General features: G+C 36.8%; 1 protein-coding gene across 13 annotated transcripts in view; it reads right to left on the reverse strand.

Annotated features, from left to right (window-relative positions):
- The window catches only part of GRIK2 (glutamate ionotropic receptor kainate type subunit 2), a 741,992-nt gene that overhangs the window by 198,264 nt on the left and 516,478 nt on the right, over positions 1 to 27,250 (reverse strand). For all 13 annotated transcript variants that reach the window (XR_015132343.1, XR_015132345.1, XR_015132344.1 and 10 more), the window contains one exon: positions 19,470 to 19,676. Coding sequence is in view for 10 of the 13 variants with exons in the window: in XM_086316368.1 (XP_086172494.1) it covers positions 19,470 to 19,676 (207 nt within the window). In the remaining 3 variants the exon portion in view is untranslated. The remainder of the gene's footprint in view (positions 1 to 19,469; positions 19,677 to 27,250) is intronic.

Genomic DNA, 27,250 nt, shown 5'->3' on the forward strand with positions numbered 1-27,250 from the left:
GTTTTCAGTCTACTGCTTCAACAGTGTCACTGTAAATTCACTCTCTGAGTCAAATATAAACTCCTTATTATTGAATTCAAATAATTCTAGATTTTTGATCTGTTCCTGTGGGCAATTTTCTCCCAGAATACCTTTGCCCTTATTGTTCTACTTTCATTTTTATATAGTACTTACTTGTTTGAGTCATCATCACATCCTCAGTTTCACTTTTTTCATTCTAATCTGTTTTCTCCTGTTCATTTAAGAAGCTTTTAAAAAAAGTTTTCTTTCTTTTTTAAGAAGCTTTTCCTGACTATGTCAAGGAAAAGTTTCGATGCCCGGCAGTGTGAGACTGATTAGCTATGCACTGTTTTGTCAGAGGCAAAATTATATATAGGAGTGTATAGAAGTCTCCATAAATCTATAGGAATCTCTATAATCCCGAGTTAGCTTTTTACTTCTTCTAAAGTTTCTAATTATGTCTTATGGTATTTTTTTCTGATAATATTTATATCTAAAATATTCATTTTACCAAATTTTAAGTATTATAAGTTCAACAATCTTGTTTGAAGAAAGTAGTAATAAAAAGTAGTAAAGTAAAGAAAGTAATAATAAATGGGGGATATTTATTCAATAATATATAGTTACAAAATAAAATAATCCTTAAGACTGGTTTTTACTATAATATTACAACCAAATAGTAAATTGCCAGGAGTTCATTATTAGGGAAATAATTAGGGAAATTTAAAAAATCTTGAGAATACATCAAAATTTTTAATTTGTTTTTAAATTTATATTTAAAAAACACAAATATTTCTAAAGATAATGTCAATGTTACTGCAAAAGTAAACAGAAAAGATAAAATAGAATCATTATATTTAAAAGATACTATAATGCTGTAGTTAACACTCTTTCCCAGGAGAGATATTCAATAAGCAGTTGCTATTAAGTAAGTATCAACTATGGGATAATTTCTTGTGAATAGTAATCTATTATACAGTATAAATCAGACTTGTACTAATCTATGATCTCCTGATTGTGAAGTAACTTCCTCAATAGTTTGTCTCTGAACTACTTAACAGTACATTTCCACTTTCAACAACTTGCTGTTTTAATCACTGAGAAAATAGTTCAGTTACAGAGAACTACATTAGTCCTTCTTAACATGTCATGCACTCTTCCAAGTACTTAGTTCTAATGTCTGAGTTAACAGAAGATTTCTCATTTAAAGTAAAAATCAATTTTTTACACTGCTTTTTTTTTTCCAAAGGAAAATTATTAACTAATATGTCTGACAGAGGATGAGATGGCTGGATGGCATCACTGACTCGATGGACGTGAGTCTGGGTGAAATCCGGGAGTTGGTGATGGACAGGGAGGCCTGGAGTGCTGTGATTCATGGGGTCGCAAAGAGTTAGACATGACTGAACGATGGAACTGAACTGAAGTCTGACTTAGACTATTTGGTTGTATATCTTCATGAAGAGAGTGGAAAGAATTCAGACTTTTACTTAAGTATAAGTCCAACCAGTGTGGACTTAAGTCCATATTGGTAGACTTACTGAACAAACTGCATGTGGTAAAACAACTAAATATGAAAAACAAAAATGTTAAGACTCTTAAATAATAGAATATCTTAATGAGTACCTAAGGAAGGATTTCCCCAACAAAGAAAGGAAAACATCATAACTCTGGGAAAAAATAAGTAAATCAACAAACTCAAACTTTAAAAAGTCTATTCCAAAATTCACACAAACACAAACACATACTTTAAACAAATTAAAAGACAATATTCTAACCAGGAAAAATATTTGCATTATTAGTATACAAAAAGTATAACAAATACTATATATCAAAAAGGAAAGGTGAAGGAAGTAAGTGGGAAAATCAAAGGAGGAGAAACTAACTAAAAAGTCAATCAACATGGAAGGAGTGGGGGAAGAGACTACTAATAGAGGAATTACAAGTTAAAGCAATGGGATTCCTTATCTCCTGACTGTGTTTTAGTCCCTTATTTTTGTCCAATTCTTTGCGATCCCACGGACTGGAATCCACCAAGCTCCTCTGTTCATGAAATTCTCTAGGCAAGAGTATTAGAGTAGGCTGTCATTTCCTGCTCCAAGGGATCTTCCTGACCCAGGGATTGAACCTGAGTCTTCCGCATTGCAGGCAGATTCTTCATCATCTGGGCTTCCTTTGTGGCTCAGGTGGTAAAGAATACTCCTGCAATGGATTCAATCCCTGGGTTGGGCATACCCCTGGAGAAGGGAAAAGCTACCCACTCCAGTATTCTGGCCTGGAGAATTCCATGGACTACAGTCCATGGGGTCACAAAGAGTCTGACATGACTGAGCTACTTTCACTTTCACTTTTCTTTATCATCTGAGCCACCAGGGAAGCCCTGACTGACCAAATTAAAATAGTGTGAATCTCAAGTTAGTGATTTTGCAGAGAAACAGAAACGCATAAACTACTGGTAGAAATGCAAATCGGTAAAACAATTTGGAGAATAGTATTTTCAGTATCTAATGAAATGTAAAACATAGGTAAACTCTGACAATTCCTTTCTTAGTGCATCTCTTAGAGCAGCTCTTGCATAGGTGCTCCAGAAGACAAGACAGCAAGACAAGACATGGCTCTTCTGACAGCATCCATTTTCACAGCATAACACTGGAAATAACTTGAATCTCTCTCCACAGGGACTGGTTAAATAAAAATGGTATGTTCCTAGTATCAAATATTAAAACTATTAAAAATTTATACATAATGACCTGAAAGAATATCAAACAAGAATAACTGCATGTAAGGAGGAATGAGGGAAATGTAATTATATTTTTGTAATTGATTTGGAAATCACTAAATTGACAAATTTTATGGTGAGTATATGAAGAGTCTGTGTGTGTGTGTTAATTGCTCAGTCCTGTCCAACTCTTTGTGACTCCACTGACTGTAGCCCACCAGGCTACTCTGTCCATGGGATTCTCCAGGTAAGAATACTGGAGTGGGTTCCTAAGCCCTTCCCCAGGGGATCTTCCCAACCCAGGGATCAAACCCAGGTCTCCCAAACTCTGGGCAGCTTCTTTACCGTCTGAGCTACCAGGGAAGCCCAGAGTAGATCACACAAAATGCAGGGCTGGATGACTCACAAGCTGGAATCAAGATTTGTGGGAGAAATACCAACAACTTCAAATATGCAGATGATACTACTTTAATGGCAGAAAGTGAATAAAATCACCTTACCTATCTCCTGAGGAATCTGTATACAAGTCAAGAAGCAAAAGTTAGAACAGGACATGGAACAACAGACTGGTTCCAAATAGGGAAAGGAGTACATCAAGGCTGTATATTGTCACCCTGCTTATTTAACTTATATGAAGAGTACACCATGAGAAATGCTGGGCTGGAAGAAGCACAAGCTGGAATCAAGACTGACGGGAGAAATATCAATAACCTCAGATAGGCAGATGACACCACTCTTACGGCAGAAAGCAAAGAACTAAAGAGCCTCTTCATGAAAGTGAAAGAGGAGAAGTGAAAAAGTTGGCTTAAAGCTCAACATTCAGAAAACTAAGATCATGGCATCTGGTCACATTACTTCATGGAAAATAGATGGAGAAACAGTGGAAACAGTGGCTGACTTTATACTTTTGGGCTACAAAATCACTGCAGATGGTGACTACAGCCATGAAATTAAAAGATGCTTACTCCTTGGAAGGAAAGTTATGACCAAACTAGACAGCACATTAAAAAGCAGAGACAGTCCAGGTTCGATGCACGATACTGTATGCTTGGGGCTAGTGCACTGGGGACGACCCAGAGCGATGGTATGGGGAGGGAGGAGGGAGGAGGGTTCAGGATGGGGAACACATGTATACCTGTGGCGGATTCATTTCGGTATTTGGCAAAACTAATACAATTATGTAAAGTTTAAAAATAAAATAAAATTAGAAAAAAAAAAAAAGCCAAAAAAAAAAAATCAATCAATCAATGGGGAAACATTGTAAAAAAATAAAATAAAAATAAATAAATAAATAAAAATAAAAAGCAGAGACATTACTTTGTTGACAAAGGTCTGTCTAGTCAAAGCTATTGTTTCCCAGTAGTCATGTATGGATGTGAGAGTTGGACTGTAAAGAAAGTTGAGCGTCAAAGAATTGATGCTTTTGAACTGTGGTGTTGTAGAAGACTCTTGAGAGTCCCTTGGACTGCAAGGAATCAAACCAGTCCATCCTAAAGGAAACCAGCTCTGAATATTCATGGGAAGGACTGATGCTGAAGCTGAATCTCCAATACTTTGGCCACCTCATGCAAAGAACTGACTCATTGGAAAAGACCCTGATGCTGGGAAAGATTGAAGGCCGGAGGAGAAGGGGATGACAAAGGATGAGATGGTTGGATGGCATCCACCGATTCAATGGACATGAGTTTGAGTAAATTCCAGGAGTCGTTGATGGACAGGGAAGACTGGTGTGCTGCAGTCCATGGGATCGCAAAGAATCAGACATGACTCAGCAACTGAACTGAACTGAACTGACGAAGAACCAAAAAGCTTCTTGAAGGTGAAAGAGGAAAGTGAAAATGATGACTAAAGAGTCCACCAGAAAATTACTAGAAATAATCAATGACTACAGTAAAGTTGCAGGATATAAAATCAACACACAGAAATCCCTTGCATTCCTATACACTAATAATGAGAAAACAGAAAGAGAAATTAAGGAAACAATTCCATTCACCATTGCAACGGAAAGAATAAAATACTTAGGAATATATCTACCTAAAGAAACTAAAGACCTATATATAGAAAACTATAAAACACTGGTGAAAGAAATCAAAGAGGACACTAATAGATGGAGAAATATACCATGTTCATGGATTGGAAGAATCAATATAGTGAAAATGAGTATACTACCCAAAGCAATTTATAGATTCAACGCAATCCCTATCAAGCTACCAACAGTATTCTTCACAGAGCTAGAACAAATAATTTCACAATTTGTATGGAAATACAAAAAACCTCGAATAGCCAAAGCGATCTTGAGAAAGAAGAATGGAACTGGAGGAATCAACCTACCTGACTTCAGGCTCTACTACAAAGCCACAGTTATCAAGACAGTATGGTACTGGCACAAAGACAGAAATATTGATCAATGGAATAAAATAGAAAGCCCAGAGATAAATCCACGCACATATGGACACCTTATCTTCGACAAAGGAGGCAAGAATATACAATGGATTAAAGACAATCTCTTTAACAAGTGGTGCTGGGAAATCTGGTCAACCACTTGTAAAAGAATGAAACTGGACCACTTTCTAACACCATACACAAAAATAAACTCAAAATGGATTAAAGATCTAAACGTAAGACCAGAAACTATAAAACTCCTAGAGGAGAACATAGGCAAAACACTCTCCGACATACATCACAGCAGGATCCTCTATGACCCACCTCCCAGAATATTGGAAATAAAAGCAAAAATAAACAAATGGGACCTAATTAACCTTAAAAGCTTCTGCACATCAAAGGAAACTATTAGCAAGGTGAAAAGACAGCCTTCAGAATGGGAGAAAATAATAGCAAATGAAGCAACCGACAAACAACTAATCTCAAAAATATACAAGCAACTCCTACAGCTCAACTCCAGAAAAATAAATGACCCAATCAAAAAATGGGCCAAAGAACTAAATAGACATTTCTCCAAAAAAGACATACAGATGGCTAACAAACACATGAAAAGATGCTCAACATCACTCATTATCAGAGAAATGCAAATCAAAACCACTATGAGGTACCATTTCACACCAGTCAGAATGGCTGCGATCCAAAAGTCTACAAATAATAAATGCTGGAGAGGGTGTGGAGAAAAGGGAACCCTCTTACACTGTTGGTGGGAATGCAAACTAGTACAGCCACTATGGAGAACAGTGTGGAGATTCCTTAAAAAACTGGAAATAGAACTGCCTTATGATCCAGCAACCCCACTGCTGGGCATACACACTGAGAAAACCAGAAGGGAAAGAGACACGTGTACCCCAATGTTCATCGCAGTACTGTTTATAATAGCCAAGACATGGAAGCAACCTAGATGTCCATCAGCAGATGAATGGATAAGAAAGCTGTGGTACATATACACAATGGAGTATTACTCAGCCATTAAAAAGAATACATTTGAATCAGTTCTAATGAGGTGGATGAAACTGGAGCCTATTATACAGAGTGAAGTAAGCCAGAAGGAAAAACATAAATACAGTATACTAACGCATATATATGGAATTTAGAAAGATGGTAACAATAACCCGGTGTACGAGACAGCAAAAGAGACACTGATGTATAGAACAGTCTTATGGACTCTGTGGGAGAGGGAGAGGGTGGGAAGATTTGAGAGAATGGCAATGAAACATGTAAAATATCATGTAGGAAACGAGTTGCCAGTCCAGGTTCGATGCATGATGCTGGATGCTTGGGGCTGGTGCACTGGGACGGCCCAGAGGGATGGTATGGGGAGGGAGGTGGGAGGAGGGTTCGGGATGGGGAACACATGTATACCTGTGGCGGATTCATTTTGATATTTGGCAAAACTAATACAATTATGTAAAGTTTAAAAATAAAATAAAATTAGAGAGAAAAAAAAAAAAAAAAAATTCAACATTCAAAAAACGAAGATCATGGCATCCGGCCCTATCACTTCAAGGCAAATAGAAGGAAAAAAGTGGAAAGTGTCAGAGTTCATTTTCTTGGTCTCCAAAATCAATGCATATGGTGGCTGCAGTCTCGAAATTAAAAGAATCCTTGGGAGAATAGCTATGATGAACCAAGACAGTGTATTTAAAAGTAGAGACATCACTTTGCCGACAAACATCCAAATAGTCAAAGCTACGGCTTTTCCAGTAGTCATGTACAGATGTGAGCTTGCTTGCTTGCTTAGTTGCCCAGTCGTGTCTGACTCATTGACACCCTATGGACTGTAGCCCACTAGGTTCCTCTGTCCATGGAATTCCTCAGGCAAGAATACTGGAGTGGGTTGCCATGCCCTCCTGCAGGAAATCTTCCCAACCCAGGGATGGAACCTAGGTCTCCCACATTGCAGGAGGATTCTTTTACTATCTGAATCACCAGGGAAGCCCAAGAATACTGGGGTGGGTAGCCTGTCCCTTCTCCAGGGGATCTTCCTGCCCCAGGAATTAAACTGGGGTCTCCTACATGTGCAGGCAAATTCTTTAACAGCCTAACTACCCAGGAAACCCATGGATGTGAGAGTTGGACCATAAAGGAGGCTGAATGTCAAATAATTAATGTTTTCAAAATGTGGTATTGGAGAAGACTCCTGAGAGACCCTTGACAGCAAGGAGATCAAACCAGTCAATCCTAAAGGAAATCAACCTTGAATATTCATTGGAAGGACTGGTGCTGAAGCTGAAGCTTCAATACTTTGGCCACCTGATGCAAAGAGCTGACACACTGGAAAAGACCCGGAGGCTGGGAAATATTGAGGGCAAGCAGAGAAAGGGCCAACAGAATATGAGATGATTGGATGGCATCACTGACTCAATGGACATGAGTTTGAGCAAAGTCAGGGAGATAGAGAAGGACGGGGATGCTGGAAAGCTGCAGTTCATGGGGTTATAAAAAGTCAGATACAACTTAGTGATTGAACAACAACAGCGACTTCAGTACTATCTGTTATGTTTTATAACCTTTATGCTAAAATAAACTTAAAACAAAGTCAACAAACATGTGAACAGTTGCCACTTTGTGTCATGGGAAATTATAAATAAATTTACAGTTCTATGTTTTAGTGATTTTCCTCAAATTAAAAAAATAATAACAATAACAATATTACCCTTGCCTAACTTTTTAAAACTGAAATACCAGAATGCTTCCAGTAGAATGCAAACTTGAGGCATCATGCTATCAAAATTCAAAAGCTATGGTACAATTCCCATTTAGTAGAAACTGGCTTGACTTAGGCTTCCCATATCTGTGATAATACCTGGAGACTTCTTAAGTTCCTTGATAAACAAATGTTTGACTCCCTCCCTGGTATATAATAAAAGAGCAATCAGAAGGCAAGGCAAAGTACAGTGAGGTCCTCTCAGGCTCATTTATGAAGTATAAAAGCCTTGATAGTGTTAAACACCAATTGTGTTGTTGAGCCAGCATGCAGGGAAGCATTCAGGCAACTGGGAACCATTACATCACTGGTCATAAAAATTATGGAAAAGAAGAGGGAATTAGGTCCTAAAAGACTACCCACTTTGTAATACTTGTTTTATAAACTATAACCTATTTTTTCTCATCCTTTTCTTAATCTGTCAAATGCTTTCAAGTTTTGTTTGCTTTTAAAATTTCGGTGGGCTCTTTAGAAGTGTGAAATGATCGGGAAAAGCCTTGGTGATCAGAGTTCCAACATGGAACCCTGTAGGCAAACTTTAAACAGGGAACAAGGTGAAAGAGCTTAAGGACTGCATGAATCATCAGGTGTCAGGGGACAGTGAGAAATAAATTAGATGTCAACACGTATATTTAACATGTTGGGATTCCCTGGTAGCTCACTGGTAAAGAATCTGCCTGCAATGCAGGAGGCTCTGGTTCAATTCCTGGGTTAGGAAGATCCTCTGTAGAAGGGATAGACTACCTAATCCAGTATTCTTGGGTTTCCCCGGTGGCCCAGCTGGTAAAGAATCTGCCTACAATGCAGGAGACCTTGGTTCGACCCCTGGGCTGGGAAGATCCCTTGGAGAAGGGAAAGGCTACCCACTCCAGTATTCTGGCTTGGAGAATTCCATGGACTATATAGTCCATGGGGTCACAAAGAGTCCGACTCTTTGTTGGACTACTGAGCGACTTTCACTTACATGTGTATTTGAAAGTTTATACTACAATCTATCAGTATCTCTGCAGTACTTTGAGTGACCCGGCTTTGAGAAAACACTGGTGATTAAAGAAGAATATGACTATAATGTGTAGGTACATTCCTAAAGAAGAGGCAGGGAGTACATAATAAAGACATTGTAAGGTGGCAAGTGTCTGAACTAAGTTGGCGAGTGTAAAACTGGAAGATAGGGACAGATCTGAGGCCTATTTTTAGCCTGCACAAAAAGAGACTTGACATCCTGCTTTATTAGCTTATGTATGGATATTTACCAGCACATCTTCCTAGATTCCCACTGCTAAGGCAAACATCATCCAAGATTGGAAAGTAATGCAACTGCCCTTGCCTCCTTTAAGGAATCCCATAATAATATGTGCTGCTAGTTTATTGTAGCTTAGATGTTTCCCTTCAAACTTATGAATAACTCTAGCTGGATTTATGAATAACATACAGCAGCTGTCTCATGAGCCCACAAATGAGTTATCAGCCATAAGAAATTCATAGCCCAGAGCTACAAGTAAATGTATGCTCAACTTATTACAATAGTTGCATCACCAAGTTTCTGTGTACTCATCTCTACTGCCAGGTTCAATAGCTAAGCTTGATTTTAATAATGAAAAACTTGATCAAATATTTCATAAAATATTATACAAAAAGCTGTGATGCTTTAATTTCCTGAGGAAAATGTGTCACTGTTTATTTTGTTCCTTGGAGCTTGAATAGACACTCTCACTGGGGCCCTTGGAAGATAATATAAGAAGAAAAGAATTTGGAAAATACATTGCATATTCTCTAAAGAGCAAGGTGTTTGAGCGTAACATTTGTTGTGGCACACTATGGACTATTTATGTCATTCTTTCATTCTTGAGTACTAAACACTTTCTCTCATCCTATTATTTGTGTCTCCTAGTTATTTTCAGTATATTTGAAGCACATGAATACTACCATGCATGTACCTCAATACCAGAGGATTTACGGAAGCAATGAACCGATACAGTAAAAGTGTCCTGATGTAGATTTTAATCAGTTTGGTGACTCGCAAAATTTTCAGTTTTTATAGCTGCCCAGCACATTTCAAATAGAATGGCCCAACAATCATCATAAAAACTCAAATGATGGCTAACTTGATGAATATTCCTCTTAGCATTAAAATACTAAAAAGAGTAGGTCATCTATGTTAATGAAAAACTGCATAGATTTTACTTCATTTTCTCTGCAATAGTACCTACTATTAATATATTCCATGAAACATTCAAATAATATGACTCTGGAAAATTTTTATTTTAAAAATATATATTTGAGAAATGTCTGTTTAAAGGATTAAAGCAAGGAAGATAAACCTTTTAACATTCAGTCATACATTTAACTCAAATTTGACACAAGACCAAATTATACAATAAATATAAGAAGATCCAAAAACATTTTGACTTTTCCAATAATGATTTATTTGTTTTAAAAATAATATTAAATAGAAATTTTCAAAAGAATTAGGTGTCCCTGCTCTGCTAAACATTTCTCCCCTTTATCCTACCTATTAGTAATCTAACATTGGATTTTATTTCCTATCAATTCTTCCCTATGTTTAATTAATTCTAATATAAAACTACCATTCACAAGACATGGATCATTTAGGTAGGAAAGCACGGAGATATTGGAACATTGAAGGTTCCAATGAATAAATTTTACATTAAAACAACACTAATTTTACTATGATTTAATATAACACTAATATCAATAGCAGCTATAATCCCTACATCTTTCTCATTATATAGTGCCTAAATGTTATGCTTTTTAGTCTTCAAAAGTAATACTCATAACTATAATAAAAACAGAATAAGAAGAGACGAACTTTGAATTTATTAGTTCAAACTTATATATCTGTTTCTTGATTATCTATTATTTGTCATATACTGCATTAGAAAACATATGTGTGTATATAATTCATAATTATTAATATGATATTATAACTATTTTCTTTTTGAGAAGACTAAGGCTTAGAGAGTTTGAAGCAATGGGACCAACGCATATATAGTGAAAAAATTAGGACCTGAACCAACATCTGTCTCACCAAGTACTTACTAGGACACTTTCTGTGCAGCCCTGTTTTGGAAATGATGGGGGAGGAAGGTGTTTTAAGGGGAAAAGCTTATCATTTTCCAAAGACTAACAAGGCTTCAGGGAGCCACTCTCTCCTAATAACTTTCTGAGGTTGTCTTCATATTGCACCATCAAGAACGGTCCCTGGTTAGATTAAAATAAATTTAGAGATCATATCAAACCCTATACATTGAGGATCCTCTCAAGAATGAATGAGAGAGAAGAAGTGGGTAAAAGCAGTTATTACCAAAATAGACTTTCAACTGTCAGGGCAAATTAAAATTAAACATAAGAGACTCAATCCTCTCTACTGAAAATTATCAGAGACCCTTCCCCTTTTCTTAGAATATTTACTTAAGAAAACTTATAATTTTAAGTCTTATTTCTCTCTCTTTTTAACATTTATGAAAAAGTGAAAGTTAGTCAATCAGTCTATTAACCTTTGTTGTTTTTCAGTGCTGAGTTGTGTCCAATTCTTTGCAACTCCATATGTGTGTTTGTCATTCAGCTGCTTCCAGCTCTTTGTAACCCCATGGACTGTAGCCTGCCAGGTTCCTATGTCCATGGAGTTCTCCATGCAAGAATACTGGAGTGGGTTTCCAGTTCCTTCTCCAGAGAATCTTCCCCAGCCAGAGATCCAAACTGTGCTGTTGCTGTGCTTAGTCATTCAGTCATGTCCAACTCTTTGCAACCCTATGGACTGTAGCCCGCCAGGTTTCTCTGTCCATGGGATTCTCCAGGCAAGAATACTGGTGGGTTGCCATGTCCTCCTCCAGGGATCTTCCCAGCCCAGGGATTGAACCCAAGTCTCTGGCATTGCAAGCAGATTCTCTACCGTCTGAACCACCAAGGAAGCCCTTGGAACTCCATAGACTGCATTAATCTTTACAAGTCAGGTAAGCCTCTTGCCAGGTTTCCCACTAGAGGATGCCTTTTTTAAGGACCTTTGAAGTAACTATTTGAAATAGAATCACCAGGGATGGGAGAGAGGCTCAAAAAGGAAGGGATATAAGTATATATATACATATTAGATTCACTTTGTTGTACAGCAGAAAATAACACAACATTGTAAAACAATTATATTCCAATAATAAAAATTTTAAAAAAAAGGAATAGAATCACCCAGGAGGAGTGCATCCTAATTCCAAATTTCTGTGGAAATTTCTGTGGATGAGTGCCTAAAATCTACCTGCTGTCATAAAGGTATGAGAAGCTCGTTCTTCTACAGTATAATGATCTAACACAGATGGTTAGCCCAGTTTAGTGCAGTCGCTCAGGCATTTCTGACTCTTTGCGATCCCATGAACTGCAGTACGCCAGGCTTCCCTGTCCATCACCGACTCCCAGAGCTTGCTCAAACTCATGTCCGTCAAGTCGGTGATGCCATCCAACCATCTCATCCTCTGTCATCCCCTTTTCCTCCAGTTACCAAACAAATTTAATATGAACTATGTGTGATGAGTAGTACTTTCAAGGCTTCTTGAGGACTAATTTTTTCTCTTCAGAACACATATGTACTATAATGGGTTGCGTCTGCTTGGCTATATAAAAGGCTGATTTTTTTTCTGTCTTTGCCATCTCTTAGCAAATTGCCTACAGTGCACATCACATTCCAGTTTAATGTTTTTCCATAATATTATTTTCTTTTTCTTCTATCTTTGTGAAGACATTTTCTGGGTTGGAAGAAGATATTATTTGTAATTACATTTCTTCATCACAACACCTGAATAAATACAGCCTCTTTATGGTTATGCCCCCTCTACTCGACCATAAATTCAAGAAAGTCTACAAAACTGGATTGGCACATATCCCGTATAATATAAATATCACTTGCTTCTGCACCCCAAGTTCACATACAAATGATAAGTACCATAATTCAGATGCGGCTGACTCTAGCCCACAATTCTAGATGTGGACATACGATCCAGGTGGGGCCATTCCACTAACCACCTCTGTGGTCCCAGCCTTATGGCTTAGTTCACAGATGGGGACATGGTCCTAGTTGGCCCAGTGACACCCCTCCCCCCTCGCCCCAACAAACTAAAAATAGGTTTTGCCGAAACTTTGGCTAAAGGAGATCACTCTCTTTTTAGAAGGAGGACTCTAAGAAATAGATAAACCTAGATTTCTCAGCCTCAATACTACTGGTATTTGGAGCAAGTAACATTTTGTTCTGAAGGCCTAAGTACATTATTCAGAGGCTAGTATTTCTAGCCTCTACCCCTAGTGATAGCAGCAACACCCCTCCCGCCTCCTTAAATTGTGACAATAAATATGTCCCCCAACATTGCCAAATGTCTCCTGGAAAAAAAAAAAAATTGCCCCGAGTTGAGAACTACTGGCCTAGCACCAACTTGAGCCACCTTTTTGTCACCATGTAGAAAGAAAGTGTTTAAGAATAAAATCAATAAAGAGAGTAAAGCCAAGAGATAACAAGGCAGTGAAAGAGAGACCAATGTATGCAATGGCCTGCTTTAAGCCCCTGGAAGTGAAGTGAAAATCACTGTTGAATGTTTTTTGTAATGCAGGGCTTTAAAAAAATATGTGTTTGTATAAGCTCTATTTAGCCAAGGTTCATACACTTGCAACTCATATAGCCCCAATTGATATTAAAACTACTGTACAACTTTGTTATTGTTTAATCTCTAAGCCATGTCTGAGTCTTTTGAGACCCCAAGGACTGCAGCCCACAGGGCTTCTCTGTCCACGGGATTTCCCAGACAAGAACACTATACAAATTACATGCAAGTAAATAGTATAGATATTAAGTTGGTAATTAAAATGTAATGGTGTTATACAATAAGAATTATGTGGAAACTCATTGCAGGTGGAATTGCTGGAGTCAAGTGAGGAAGCCTCACTGGTGAAGTGTTTCTGAAGCTGAGCAAAAGTAGTTTGGATCAGGTGAGCTAGATGGGAGTTGAGAGGGCTCTGGAGACAGAAAACTAGACTGGAGGCAAAGGAGAACAATGAAAAAAGCCCACATGTGGGTGGAGAGAGCAGAGCAGATGAAAATATACAAAGGTGTGTCAGTTAGAATTTCAACAGAAAATAGGTGCACACTCATATGAGGATACATGAGCAGGATTTATTTACAAAAGGACTAACAGATTCTCAAACTTCAGAGAACATCAGAATATCATCAGGGAGGCTTGTTAAAATAGAGAGTGCCAGATTTCACCAGTTTCAGATCAGGTAGGTCTAGAGTGGGACCTGAAAATGTGCATTTTTCAACACGTTTGAAAGTGATACTGATTCTGCGGGTCTATGGAATATACTTTGAGAACTATTGGTAAAGGGAATTTTAAGGAATGGTGTAAGAACCCAAAGCCATTAGCAGCTAAGCTGTAACCACCGCTAAGATCAGAATAAACACAACTATGTAGGGTATAAACTGGAACTGAGAGCAGAACAGAGATTTGTGTAGAGCAGACATGATTGCAAGAAACTGGCATACAATGTGAGGACACAAGCCAATCTAAGACACTATCTCAGAGAATGGAACAAGGAGCAAAATAAATACCCTAACCTTACTCTCCTCTCTGACTTGGACCTTTGGTTGGGAAGCTCTGTTGATTTATTCTATATGGAACAACCTCCCAATACAAAAAGCAGGGTGGAGAAGGTCTGAGGGTCTGTCTGAAGGGTCAAAAAGATTTCTACAGGAGATAAGCAATAATCAATGCAGTTCAATTCAGTCGCTCAGTTGTGTCCACTCTTTGCAACCCCATGAACTGCAGCACACCAGGCCTCCCTGTCCATCACCAACTCCCAGAGTCCACCTAAACCCATGTCCATTGAGTCGGTGATGCCATCCATCCATCTCATCCTCTGTCGTCCCCTTCTCTTCCTGCCCTCAATCTTTCCCAGCATCAGGGTCTTTTCAAATGAGTCAGCTCTTCGCATCAGGTAGCCAAAGTACTGGAGTTTCAGCTTCAACATCAGTCCTACCAATGAACACCCAGGACTGATCTCCTTTAGGATGGACTGGTTGGATCTCCTTGCAGTCCAAGGGACTAGGGCTTGTAAATATATTATATAGTTGGTTCTATATCCTTCGGACAGTGAAAACTACTGAGAGATTGTGTGCAAAGGAGGGGCATGATCAGATTTCTCTTTCTTAAACAAGACTAGTTGAAAATATGAATAGATACCAGATTAGAGAGCTTCCTTGGTGGCTTAGATGGTAAAGCATTTGCCTGCAATGCAGGAGACCTGGGCTTGATCCCTAGGTCAGGAAGATCCCCTGGAAAAGAGGATGGCTATCCACTCTAGTATTCTTACCTGGAGAATTCCATGGACAGAGGAGCCTGGCAGGCTATACAGTCCATGGGGTAGCAAAGAGTGGGACACAACTGAGTGACTAAAGACACTTTCACTAGATTAGAAGGAAACGATTCTCATATGGGGCTCTTAATCCATGTAATAATGGAGCTGGAGAGAAGTGGGTAGCTTTCAGAATCATTTAAGAAGCACACTTAATATACATTGCAAACATGATACTAAATTTTTGGCTTGGGAAAACTATTGAACTGTTCATGCCACTTATTGATATATGAAACTCTTCAGAAGGAACAGATTCAGAAGAAATGAATAATACCTTTAGCCTGGAACATGCTTCCTTTGAGATGCTTACGAGACATTCACATAGAAAATATACCAGAGGTAGTTAGATATATGGGTTGAAAGCTCAGGGCTGAAGATATAGAATGGAGAAATTTCAGAATGAGAATGGTAATCAAGCTCTGAAAGAGGATAATTTTATCTAAGAAAAGTAAGGAGTGGGAGAAGTTCAGGGTGTTGATTAGTAGTTCAGTTACTACTTTATGTTGAAATTAGCATATTCATGAACATGCAAACTAAGTTGAGGTGGTACAAGGAAAAATACACTGACTACAGTCATCATTCTAGTTTAATGTGACATATGCTAAACATTAAAAACTAAGGCTAAGCCAACAGTACGTGTCATGAGGAAAGTATCAAGAAAGGGTATATTGAAATAGGATAGTACTTTAGCACAGAAAAAAATAGAAAGTGAAGTGACAGGTATGACACTGAGAATAAAATGATTAAATAACTTAAAAGCTTTATCAATGGTCTCAACTCAATACCAAAAATACTTTTTGAGAAATAAATATCAAATAATAAAACCTTCCTTACTATCCCTTCATTTGGTGTATAGTTATCTTTTATGCTATAGCTCTATTCATATAACCTAACCTTCATTTTCTACTTTATAGTTCTCTTAAAGGAACATGCAGGTACAAAATCAAGAAAAAATAAATTCTAGAAACATAAAACTTCTAATCAATTTTGAATCTCAAAAAACTTAAATAAAAGAACATTAATTAAGCACACATGACAAATATAAAGCATAAAGGGATTGGTTTGGCATAAAGGCATTAGTGATATAATATTTTTGTGTTTTGACTAAAATAAAAGTCTCCCATAAGTTAGTTATTCATATAACTCTATAGTGAATATTCATTGTATTGGTCTGTATAGCATCCAGTCCACTTTCTTCAAGTATAAGCAACCTAATTTTCCTCTAAAAACCCAGTTTCCCAACTCCATATAGTTTTAATCTTCACTGGTGGTCCAGTGGTTGAGAATCCACCTTCCAATGCAGTGAAAGTGGGTTTGATCCTTTGTCAGGGAACTAAAGTCCCACAAACCCCAGGGGGAACTACGAAGATCCCTCATGCTGCAACTAAGCCCAGTTGCAGCCAAAAAATTAATTAATTAATAATTAATTAATTAAGGTATTGACCCTACCTCCTAGTTTCTTGTGAGTATATTCCTAGAATAATCAATGAGAATACCATTTCCCTCTGAATTGGATAATTGGCACAGAATTTAGTTTATGAAATGGCAACTCACTCCAGTATCTCTTGCCTGGGAAATCCCATGGACAGAGGAGCCTGGTGGGCTACAGTCCATGGGGTCACAGAGAGTTGGGCAGAATGAAGTGACTTAGCACTCACAAAGGTCAGGAAGGGGCTTCCCCAATAGTTCAGCAGGTAAAGAATCTGTCTGCAATGCAGGAGACACAGGAGATGTGGGTTTGATCCCTGGGTTGGGAAGATCCCCTGGAGAAGGAAATGGCAACCCTCTCCAGTAGTCTTGCCCGGAGAATCCCCCAGACTGAGGACCCTTCCAAACAGGTGTAAACAATTGGACATGACTAACTACCCACACACACATAGGTCAGGCAAATAAAACTGAATTTGGAGTTTTTGATAAAATTATACCTTCTGGGTGTTCTATTTCTACCTAGATGGTTAATCTAGAACTGCTGGTAGCAATTGTTGTTGTCACCTACTGAGAAGCCCATGTCTAAGAGTAAGACAAATATAAGGAAGTGAGAACTAAATTGAGGCAAAAGATAAGAGAAATGAACTATTAATATTCCAAATCTAGCCACACTACCTCTAGACTTCACAGAGAAGCAAACCAGTAAATTACTTAAACCATCTTGAGTTAGGTTTATGAAAGTAATTGTTATATTAATATAAACTAATGGAAGGAAAGTTATGACCAACCTAGACAGCATATTCAAAAGCAGAGACGTTACTTTGCCAACAAAGGTCCATCTAGTCAAGGCTGTGGTTTTTCCAGTGGTCATGTATGGATGTGAGAGTTGGACTTTAAAGAAAGCTGAGTGCTGAAGAATTGATGCTTTTGAACTGTGGTGCTGGAGAAGACTCTTGAGAGTCCCTTGGACTACAAGGAGGTTCAACCAGTCCATCTTAAAGAAGATCAGTCCTGGGTGTTCATTGGAAGGACTGATGCTGAAGCTGAAACTCCAGTACTTTGGCCAATCATGCGAAGAACTGACTCATTAGAAAAGACCCTGATGCTGGGAGGGATTGGGGGCAGGAGGAGAAGGGGATGACAGAGGATGAGATGGCTGGATGGCATCACCAACTCGATGGACATGAGTTTGGGTAAACCCAGGAGTTGGTGATGGATAGGGAGGCCTGGCATGCTGCAATTCATGGGGTCGCAAAGAGTCGGACACAACTGAGTGACTGAACTGAACTGAACATACAGTTTAAGGTTTTATATTTGATCCCAAATCATGTATATGTTCATCATCTTTCAATGTATTTTACAAAGTTAAAACATAAATGTCCCATATAAGGAGAATTTTTGAGAAATAACTGATCAAGTCTAGGAGTTCAGGAACTTACAGAGTAAATTCCAAGTCATTAGAAGAAATATACTGAAATTTTGAAGAAAATTGGGGTTTCCTTGTGGCTCAGCTGGTAAAGAATCTGCCTGCAATGCAGGAGACCTGGGAAGATCCCCTGCAGAAGGGAAAGGCTACCCACACCATTATTCTGGCCTGGAGAATTCTGTGGATTGTATAGTCCATGGGGTCACAAAGAGTTGGACACGACTGAGCAACTTTCATTGACTTCACGTTGAAGAAATTTTAAAATGGTAATCTGTTCCTAACCATTGTCTAATATCCCTTTCTTGACAGATAGATAGGTAGATAGCTAGACAGATCTCCTTTATTCTTTTTCTTGATGATGAACTTTGTAATTACTGGCAAAGAATCTTCAAAATGTTTTGAAAATTGCCTATATTTGCTACTTCCATTAAGTAAGAATTTTTATTTAGGATACAACTCACAATGTTTTTTAAAAGAAAATTATTTAAATAACTTTGCAGAATTCTTTACAATAATTATGTGCCTTAATATTAAGGAAAATGTCAAAATATGCTTAAATGCTACAAAACACATAGTCAAATATTATGTTATGATGTTTAAAAGAGTTTTTTCAAATAGACGAATTAATTAACACTGCCAACTGACAAATTATGAAATAATGTTTTCCTGACCAAGAATAAATGCCTGAATTATTTCTTAAAAAATAAAATATCTAGGGGGGCTCAGGATGGTGAAGACATGCACACCCATGGCTGATTCATGTCAATGTATGGCAAAAACCACTACAATATTGTTAAGTAATTAGCCTCCAGTTAAAATAAACAAATTAAAAATAAATAAATAAATAAAATATCTGTCATTCTGCTCTAATATGCTTAATATTTTTGCTTTATTTTTATATAGTATTTGATTCTAGATTTTTTTGTACAGATATCTTTCATCTTTAAAGACAATAAATATCTTATCCTAGTACAGAAAATTTTTATCATGAAATTTAGAATTTGTACCACCTATTCTCTCCATTGATTAGAAAGCTAATATTATGAAAGTGAAAAAGAAATTTATTATTAAAAAACTGAATTCCATCTTATAAATCAAGACCAAAACTTCAAGATATTAAACCACTAACTACTAGTTAATTTAAGATAGACACATGTCTCTAATAGAATTATATTCATCCCTTATATTCTTTATGCTTGACAAAAATAATATATACTTTGAATAACATTATCAAAAAAGTAAATACATCACTGTTCTTTGACTTTATTAACCCTTGACCATCAAAAAAAGGTAAATCTAATAAACATCTTCCAAAGGTAGTAAGAATGAGAAAAGGGACTTACATGATCAATTAGTTCACGGACCATTCCATTCCATTGTCCATTGGCATCATCCTGGGCTCCATATTTTCCATCCTCCACAAGTCTAATTTCATATGTAAAGCCAAGGATTGTAGATAGCTCTCTGAGGAGGTCAATGCAATAGCCCTCAAATCGATCATTTCCATAAAGAGGTTTGTCAGACTTTTTAAACAGAACATAGGGTTCCTCCTGGAAATAGTGAACATGAAGGTAGGAAGTGTCAGTTAATCATGAAACTATTACAAAAATTATAATTTTGGTAATAAGTTGGTAAAGAGAAAAAATTCCACATTAATTTAAAGCAGTCAATTTTATTTTTTTTCTCATTGTGATTAGCATAGGTTGAGACACTAAGAAGGCATATTACTTTGAGAACACTTATGTCTCATAAGAGATATTTTAATATAATAACATCAACACAATTATATAATAAAATGATATGTTATATATATTATACCACATCTTATATCACATATGATAAATAATATATAAAATGATTACATACTATATAATATATAATACCAAGATATAATTTCAATATATTATATTTAATTACAATATATGATTACAATATTCCAATTTGAATTATACCAAATAATTAATTTCAAGTGCACTGTTTTAGTGAGATTTATTGATAAAAGAATGAAAAAAGTCATTATCTAATTGCCTACCATGTGCTAATAACTGAATTAGGCACTTATATATACATTATCTCATTCTTTATCTCATTCTGTTCTAAGAACTATCAACATTACAACCATTATAATTATAAAAGAAAAAACAATAGCTTACTTTAGAGGATAGATGAAGAAACTAACACATATCAAGTGATTATGCATTCATCCAACATTTTATTGAGCACCTAATATAATTCCTGAATCATGAAGTTTATGGTATAGAAGAAGAAACCAATAATAAATGCCTAAATGAACAGAACCCATTACTTCTGATGCTGATCAATCGTATAAAAACATAAACTAGTACAATAAGACATTGAATGAAATATCAAGGTACTTGCAAGATAAGAGAAGACAAAATTGACTAATATGTCTGGAAACCTTTTCTGAGGAGATGAAACATGCACTAGAACTTAAAAGACGAGAAGGAGTCTAGCCATTTGAAAATCTGAAAGAAGAGCATTTCAAGCCAAGGACACAGCAGTAAAAACCTGAGATCAATATGACACTAGAGTGTATCAGGAAGAGGACAACAGCTATCAATATGATTGAAGTCACATGTAGTAGGTGAGGGAATTAGTTGAACAAGGTAAAAATGAAGAGCAAATGAAAGTGAAAGGCGCTCAGTCATGTCTTACTGTTTGCAACCCCATGGACTATATATTCGATGGAATTCTCCAGGCCAGAATACTGGAGTGGGTAGCCTTTCCCTTCTCCAGGAGATCTTCCCAACCCAGGGATGGAACTCAGGTCTCCCCCATTGCAGGTGGATTCTTTACCAGCTGAACCACAAGGGAAGCCCAAGAATCCTGGAGTGGGTAGCCTATTCTTTGTCCAGGGGATCTTCCTGACCCAGGAGTTGAACTGGGGGCTCCTGCATTGCAGGCAAATTCTTTACCAACTGAGCTATGAGGGAAACCCAATGAAAAGCAAGTGAGGAGCCAAATCTTATAAGGCTTTACAAAGCAGGCCCTATCAAATACTGTATGTTTAACCAAGCACTAAGAAAATCCACTTATCAGCATATTTTATTGGAAGTGGGTGGAACATGATATGACAGATTGTCCTATAACTAAACCAGGGAAGTTTAGTTATTATTCACAGGTCCACCTATTTCACAGTGGACAAAGCCTCTGGAAGTTTCTCTCTAGAGTAAGATGTTGCAAAGTGAAAAAGTTTAGGAGACCCCCATGCCAATCCATTTAGCAAGCAATCACCCTCTTCCCAACCCCTGGAGAATATCAGTCATCTCATAAAGGCCATCACACCAAAAGATGTTTTGGACCAACAGCAATGTGTCAGCTTGCCCATACTCATCTCAGAAACAAGACTAATTCCATCTCTCTTCCCATCTCCTTTGACCTGGCTTATCCCTACTGTTTCTTGCACACTCTAACTTTCCTGCTCTTCTGATACTCCATTGTGTGAAAGAAGTCCTGCTCAAAGACCAGCACCTTATTCCACATCTCACTTCCCTGGAATATCATATGCACATTGATTCATTATAGTATCTCCATGCTTAATACAATACTTGGCACATAATATGTGCAAAGAAAATATTAATTGTATAAATGATAAATTAACTTTCTGACTCAGTTTTCTTGTCTCTAAGTTGATTCAACAATGCTTTTAAGTTGTTTTGAGAATTCAACAAAAGGAACATAGCAGATATAGCTTAATATTATTTCATTATTTTAGATGCAATAATTTTCCATGGAGTCTAATAGACTTTATTTCTATAGCAGTTTTAGATTTACAGTAAAACTAAATGGAAAGTTTAGAGTTCCCATATACCCCCTGCCATCATGCATGCCAAGCCTCCTCCTTTACCAGCATCCCCCACCAGATTGATACACTTGTTATTTTTAATGAGCCTACAATGATACATAATTATCAGTGAACACACATAATTTATATTAGGATTGTATTTTCTATAGGTTTTATCAAGTATATAATGACATGTAGTTCACCATTATAGCAACATACAGAATAATTTCACTGCCCAAAAAGTCCTCTGTGCTCTATCTATTAATGCCTCCCTCTCCTCCAAACCCTGGCAATTGCTAATCTTTTTTGTCTACAGTTTTCTCTTTTTCAGATGTCATATAATTGGATTCATACTATACTAAGTATGTAGCCTTTTCATATTGGCTTTTTTCACCTAGTAATATACATTTATGTTTCTTCCAAATCTCTTTATGGTTTGATGGTTCATTTCTTTCAAGTGCTGAATAATATCCCATTATCTGAATGTACCACAGTTTGTTGATCCATTCATCTACTGAAAGACATCTTGGTTGCTTCCAAATTTTGTCAATTATGAATAAAGCTGCTACAAACATTCATGCGCAGGTTTTTGTATGGATATAAGTTTCAACACATTCGGATAAACAGAGGTGCATTCAATTGTTACATCATACAAGAGTATATTTAGTCTTGCTAGAAACTGCCAAAATGTCTTCCAAATTAGTTGTACCAGTGGAGTTCGCCACCAGCAATGAATGAGAGTTCCTGTTGTTGTACACCCTCAGCAGCATTTGGTGGTGTCAGTTTTCTGGATTTTATTCATTCTAACAGGTATGTAGTGATTTTTCAATGTTTCCTTATTTCACAATTCTCTACAGAAAGATGATATTGAGCATCTTTCCCTATGGTTCAACTGAGTTTCATTAGGACTCTTTTACAATCGTCATTTTTCAAAGAGGTTAATTTTCCCAGGCCACACAGCTGATAAGAAATAAAGAACACCTAAGAGGAGTCAAAAGATAGATTTGCACTCAGGTTTTCTAAATTCTGAGATGCATACTTTCCCACAATCTCACATTTCTTTCTAAACTATTTAGGTAATTTGTGGAACACCCACATATGCTGCTTTCCTGGTGTCTTAGAGGGTAAAGTATCTGCCTGCAATGCGGGAGACCCAGGTTAGATAGGAGACCCAGGTTAAATCCGAGAACCGGGTTAAATCCCTGGGTCAGGAAAATCCCCTGGAGAAGGAAATGGCAACCCACTCCAGTACTCTTGCCTGAAAAATCCCATGGATGGTAGAGCCTGGTAGGCTACAATCCATGGGGTCGCAAGGAGTCAGACACAACTGAGCGACTTCACACTTTCATATACGCTGCATTTTTAAATGGAATTAGTTAAAACACATAGAAATCAGAAATTAATATGTAATTAAATTCAAAGTTAGATATTTGGGCTTACCAAAAGGTAAAAAGTACATTTAGGATCCTGTCTAATTTTTATATGGGGTTACCTGGTGGCTCAGTTGTAAAGAATCCACCTTCAATGCAGGAGATGCAGGTTACCTTCAATGCAGGAGATGCAGGTTGGATCCCTGGGTTGGGAAGATCCCCTGGAGTAGGGCATAATAACCCACTCCAGTATTCTTGCCTGGAGAATCGCAGGGACAGAGTCCCTCGAGGGCTACAGTCCAAAGAGTTGGACATGACTAAAGCGGCTTAGCATGCACACACTAATTTTTAGGTACTATGTGATCACGTATAAAATGTATTTCCCAGGGATACAGAGTGCTGCAAATCTGACAGATATAGTCCTCTTGCACCCTTAGGGATATTATACTCATTTTCCTCTCTACACTTCCTGGCCTTCTAATCTTTAAAGTTGGATAACACATGTTCGTGGATCATAAGTTAAATGCCCTTGTTACCTGGGGAGAAGAGGGAAGCCCTGCAGCTGAACAGCTTTCTTGTGCTAGGTATTCACAGTTCAGGCACAGTCAGTTAGCTCTTTTTCTGCTGCCCCACAATAATTTTTACCATAATATTTATCATATTGAGTAGGGAGTGCTGATTTACATATATATCTTCTGAACTAGAATTGAGCCATTTATATGGCAAGATAGGAGCCATTTATACAGCAAATTTGCATCAAAAGCACCAAACATCACCAGGCACATAGCAGGGTTGCAAATAAATGACTGTGTAATGAACTGAATGGAAATGGACTGCTATGGTCAACTGCAGAAACCAAGGCAACTTGAACTTGAAGGAAACATTTTATAAGACAGCTAAGTTCTATGGGGTTTGGGGATGGTGGTAACAAATCCTCAGGTTCCTAACCAATGGCCAGGGGTTTAGGGACTTGAGAAGAACATATCATGTTCCCCTTAAGAGGAAGGAACAGCGAGAACATTTCTGGCTGGTGGAATGCGGGACAAAGAAGCATTTTGGTACAAAAATTATCAAATTCATATTTCGGTTGCAGTCAGTTTCTGATTTATAAGTAAACAAATGTGTATTATTTTTATTTAAAAGTCCACAGGTTGACCATTTTTCAAGCTCCAGACACTAAGTAACAGCACTAACATTTTCCAAGTGTTTAACTACTGCCCATTCCTGTTCTAAATGCTTTTCCTTGGATTAATTTATTTATTTCTCATTACAGGCAAGTGAGGTCAGTGATATTATTATTAATTTTTATATTTTACAGATAAATAAACTAAGGGCTGGGGTGCCAAGTGTTTTGCCTAAGGTCAACAGCCAGCATACAACCTAGGCAATTGGACTACTGAATCACTTACCTTTCTACTATACTTCCCACATTAAATAGTTCCTAGTGATGGTTTCCAAACTGCATATAAATGCATAATTATACAGGGCTCATTAGCTAACTTAACTTGTATGGTCTGGTTTTATTATTACTTTTTCCATCAACTGGGATTAGTCATTAGTATACTGCATGCAAAATGGTAATACATTTATTAATTGTACAATGCAATCAAAATGAAATTGGTGAACAATAGAAGTAAATATATAATCCTAAGACTTCATTTTCTACATAATAAATTATTTTCTTTCCAAATAAAAACACATATTTTTATCATAATATTTGAAGAATTTGTAAAAATAGGGAATTCCCTGGCTGTCCAGTAGTTAGGATGCTCTGCTTTCACTGCAGAAGACACAGGTTCTATCCTTGGCTGGGGAACTAAGATCCTGCATGACAGTGCAGCCAGATAAACAAATAAAAATAAAATATAATAATTTGTAAGAATAGCATATCTTCAGCCCAACAGATTTAGGAAGCAACATATTAGTGTCTAAAAAGTGTTTTCCCCCTATTTACACTATTAAGTTATGATTGTCTCTATTTAAAAATTTTGCTCCAAAATATTTATACTTTTCATACAACCTTACCTGAACATTGGAGAAAATATGATAAACGTTAGTGATTACTTAAAAGTGCATAAGGCAAAAAGACATACATGTACAAGGTACAAAAGCAGAGCAAAAATTCCAAAAATTATTGTGCTATTTAAATGTCACCCATCCAGCTTTTTGTAGTAACCATCCTACCTATTAATTTGATTTCCTTCACTTATCAGAATAAGAAAACCTCTGTCATAGGCAAATAAATGTGTTGATCTGTGTGAGATTAAAAAGCCTATTTAAATGTATATTTTAAACAGGTTTTCATATCACTAGGAAAAAATATGTTGTCTGAGTGCATCTTTTTAGTATTTATGTGTCTCCACAGTGTCTAATATCATTCTTCCCGTATTTAATTCTGAGAAGTAAGACACTCTTTTCCAGCTGTGATTCCTATCTCCAGCTACACTGTGTCACAAGATAGTTTACATCGAGTTATGACTCTCCTTTAGACTCTTTCTCTGTTTCACACAGCACAAGGATAAATAATAACCTCGTGTAAGAAAAGAAAAATGATACCAGAAGCAATTACTGTACCACATACTGAGTTCAATGAATAATATGATAAAACTCTCCTGGGCAACTTTACTGGTTTTTCACATAGTCTTAAATCTCCACATCAGCATTTGCCAGAGGTAAAGGCACTTCATTCCACTGGCATCTGTAATAAGGATTTGTCAGCATTTCTACTATCAACCCCAGTTTTAAGGAACCTAATAACTCATGTATTTTTATCTGTATTAGACTGGGATTTGACACAGAATAAACCCAAAATGAAGTTCTGAAAAAGTAAAATATGTTTAAGGTTAAGGGTAACAAAATGTTTTATTTAAATATAATAAAATTTTATACTTTTTAAATGTATAACTCATATATCCCTCAGCCCTTGTCTAAAAAGATATAAATGATCTTTTTCATGTGTGTTAACCCTTGATTATCATTGTCTTAAATAATTTAAAAACATTAAAGATACTAAGATGCAAATTAATTTTCTATGATATGTATAAAATATCCCCTACTATTACAATGATAAGAATAATAACTAATTTATTTATTTATTCAAACATATATCAAACTCTTATTGTGATACGTACTCCTTTAGGCTCCAGGCTAACAATGAAAATCAAAACAAAACAATACCTAAAATCCCAGCCCTTATGGAACTCTCAATCTAGTGATGAATTTAAAGTTTTTATCTATTTTAAATAATTTTGTATTATTTAGTGGCTACTTTGATTCGTTAATTACCAGAAGAAAAATATCACTAGAGAGTACGTTTTTGAGAAACATGACTCTGTCTTAGAACATTCGAGTGTGTATCAGGATCTATGACCCTCAATTCATTTCTTTGGAAAGACAGAAATGGATATTTGGTTAGCCCCAATCAGGTTTGGAATTTACCCTTATAACCAAAACTCTTTTAAAATGTGTTTGCAGAAGCCAGCTAAAACTGCATTTGTTTATGGGTAACAATATCCTTGCCTATGAAGTATTTATATTTTATGAATTTATATTTATATTGTTAATGCCACTTAAGGGCTAGCAAAAAATACCTTTTTAATAGTATTCATATGAACCAAATGAAAAAGACACATGTTTATACTAGTAATATCATGTTAAACTTATGGAGATTAAAACTTAAAACTGAACAGTTTATATTTTCCCAAGGAATCATTTATTTCTTTCTATTTTCTGACCTCTATACTCTTTGTGTCCTATCACTGCCCTCATACTGAAAGAATTACATAATAAATAATAAGAGAACAACCTAATTAACAGAGTGTGGAAATCAAGTAGGTGCCACAAAGTTGATTAGAAGTAAAAGGCAAATGACTGGGCAGCATGAACAGTGGCGGAATGATGCTGATGAAGTTGAATTCTGAGGGCGGTGAGTCAGTTCTTTGAAAGTGTA

Source organism: Bos grunniens, chromosome 9, assembly GCF_055505025.1.
Source record: "Bos grunniens cultivar Pamir isolate PY7600 chromosome 9, Bosgru_T2T1.0, whole genome shotgun sequence".
Classification (NCBI taxonomy): Eukaryota; Metazoa; Chordata; class Mammalia; order Artiodactyla; family Bovidae; genus Bos; species Bos grunniens.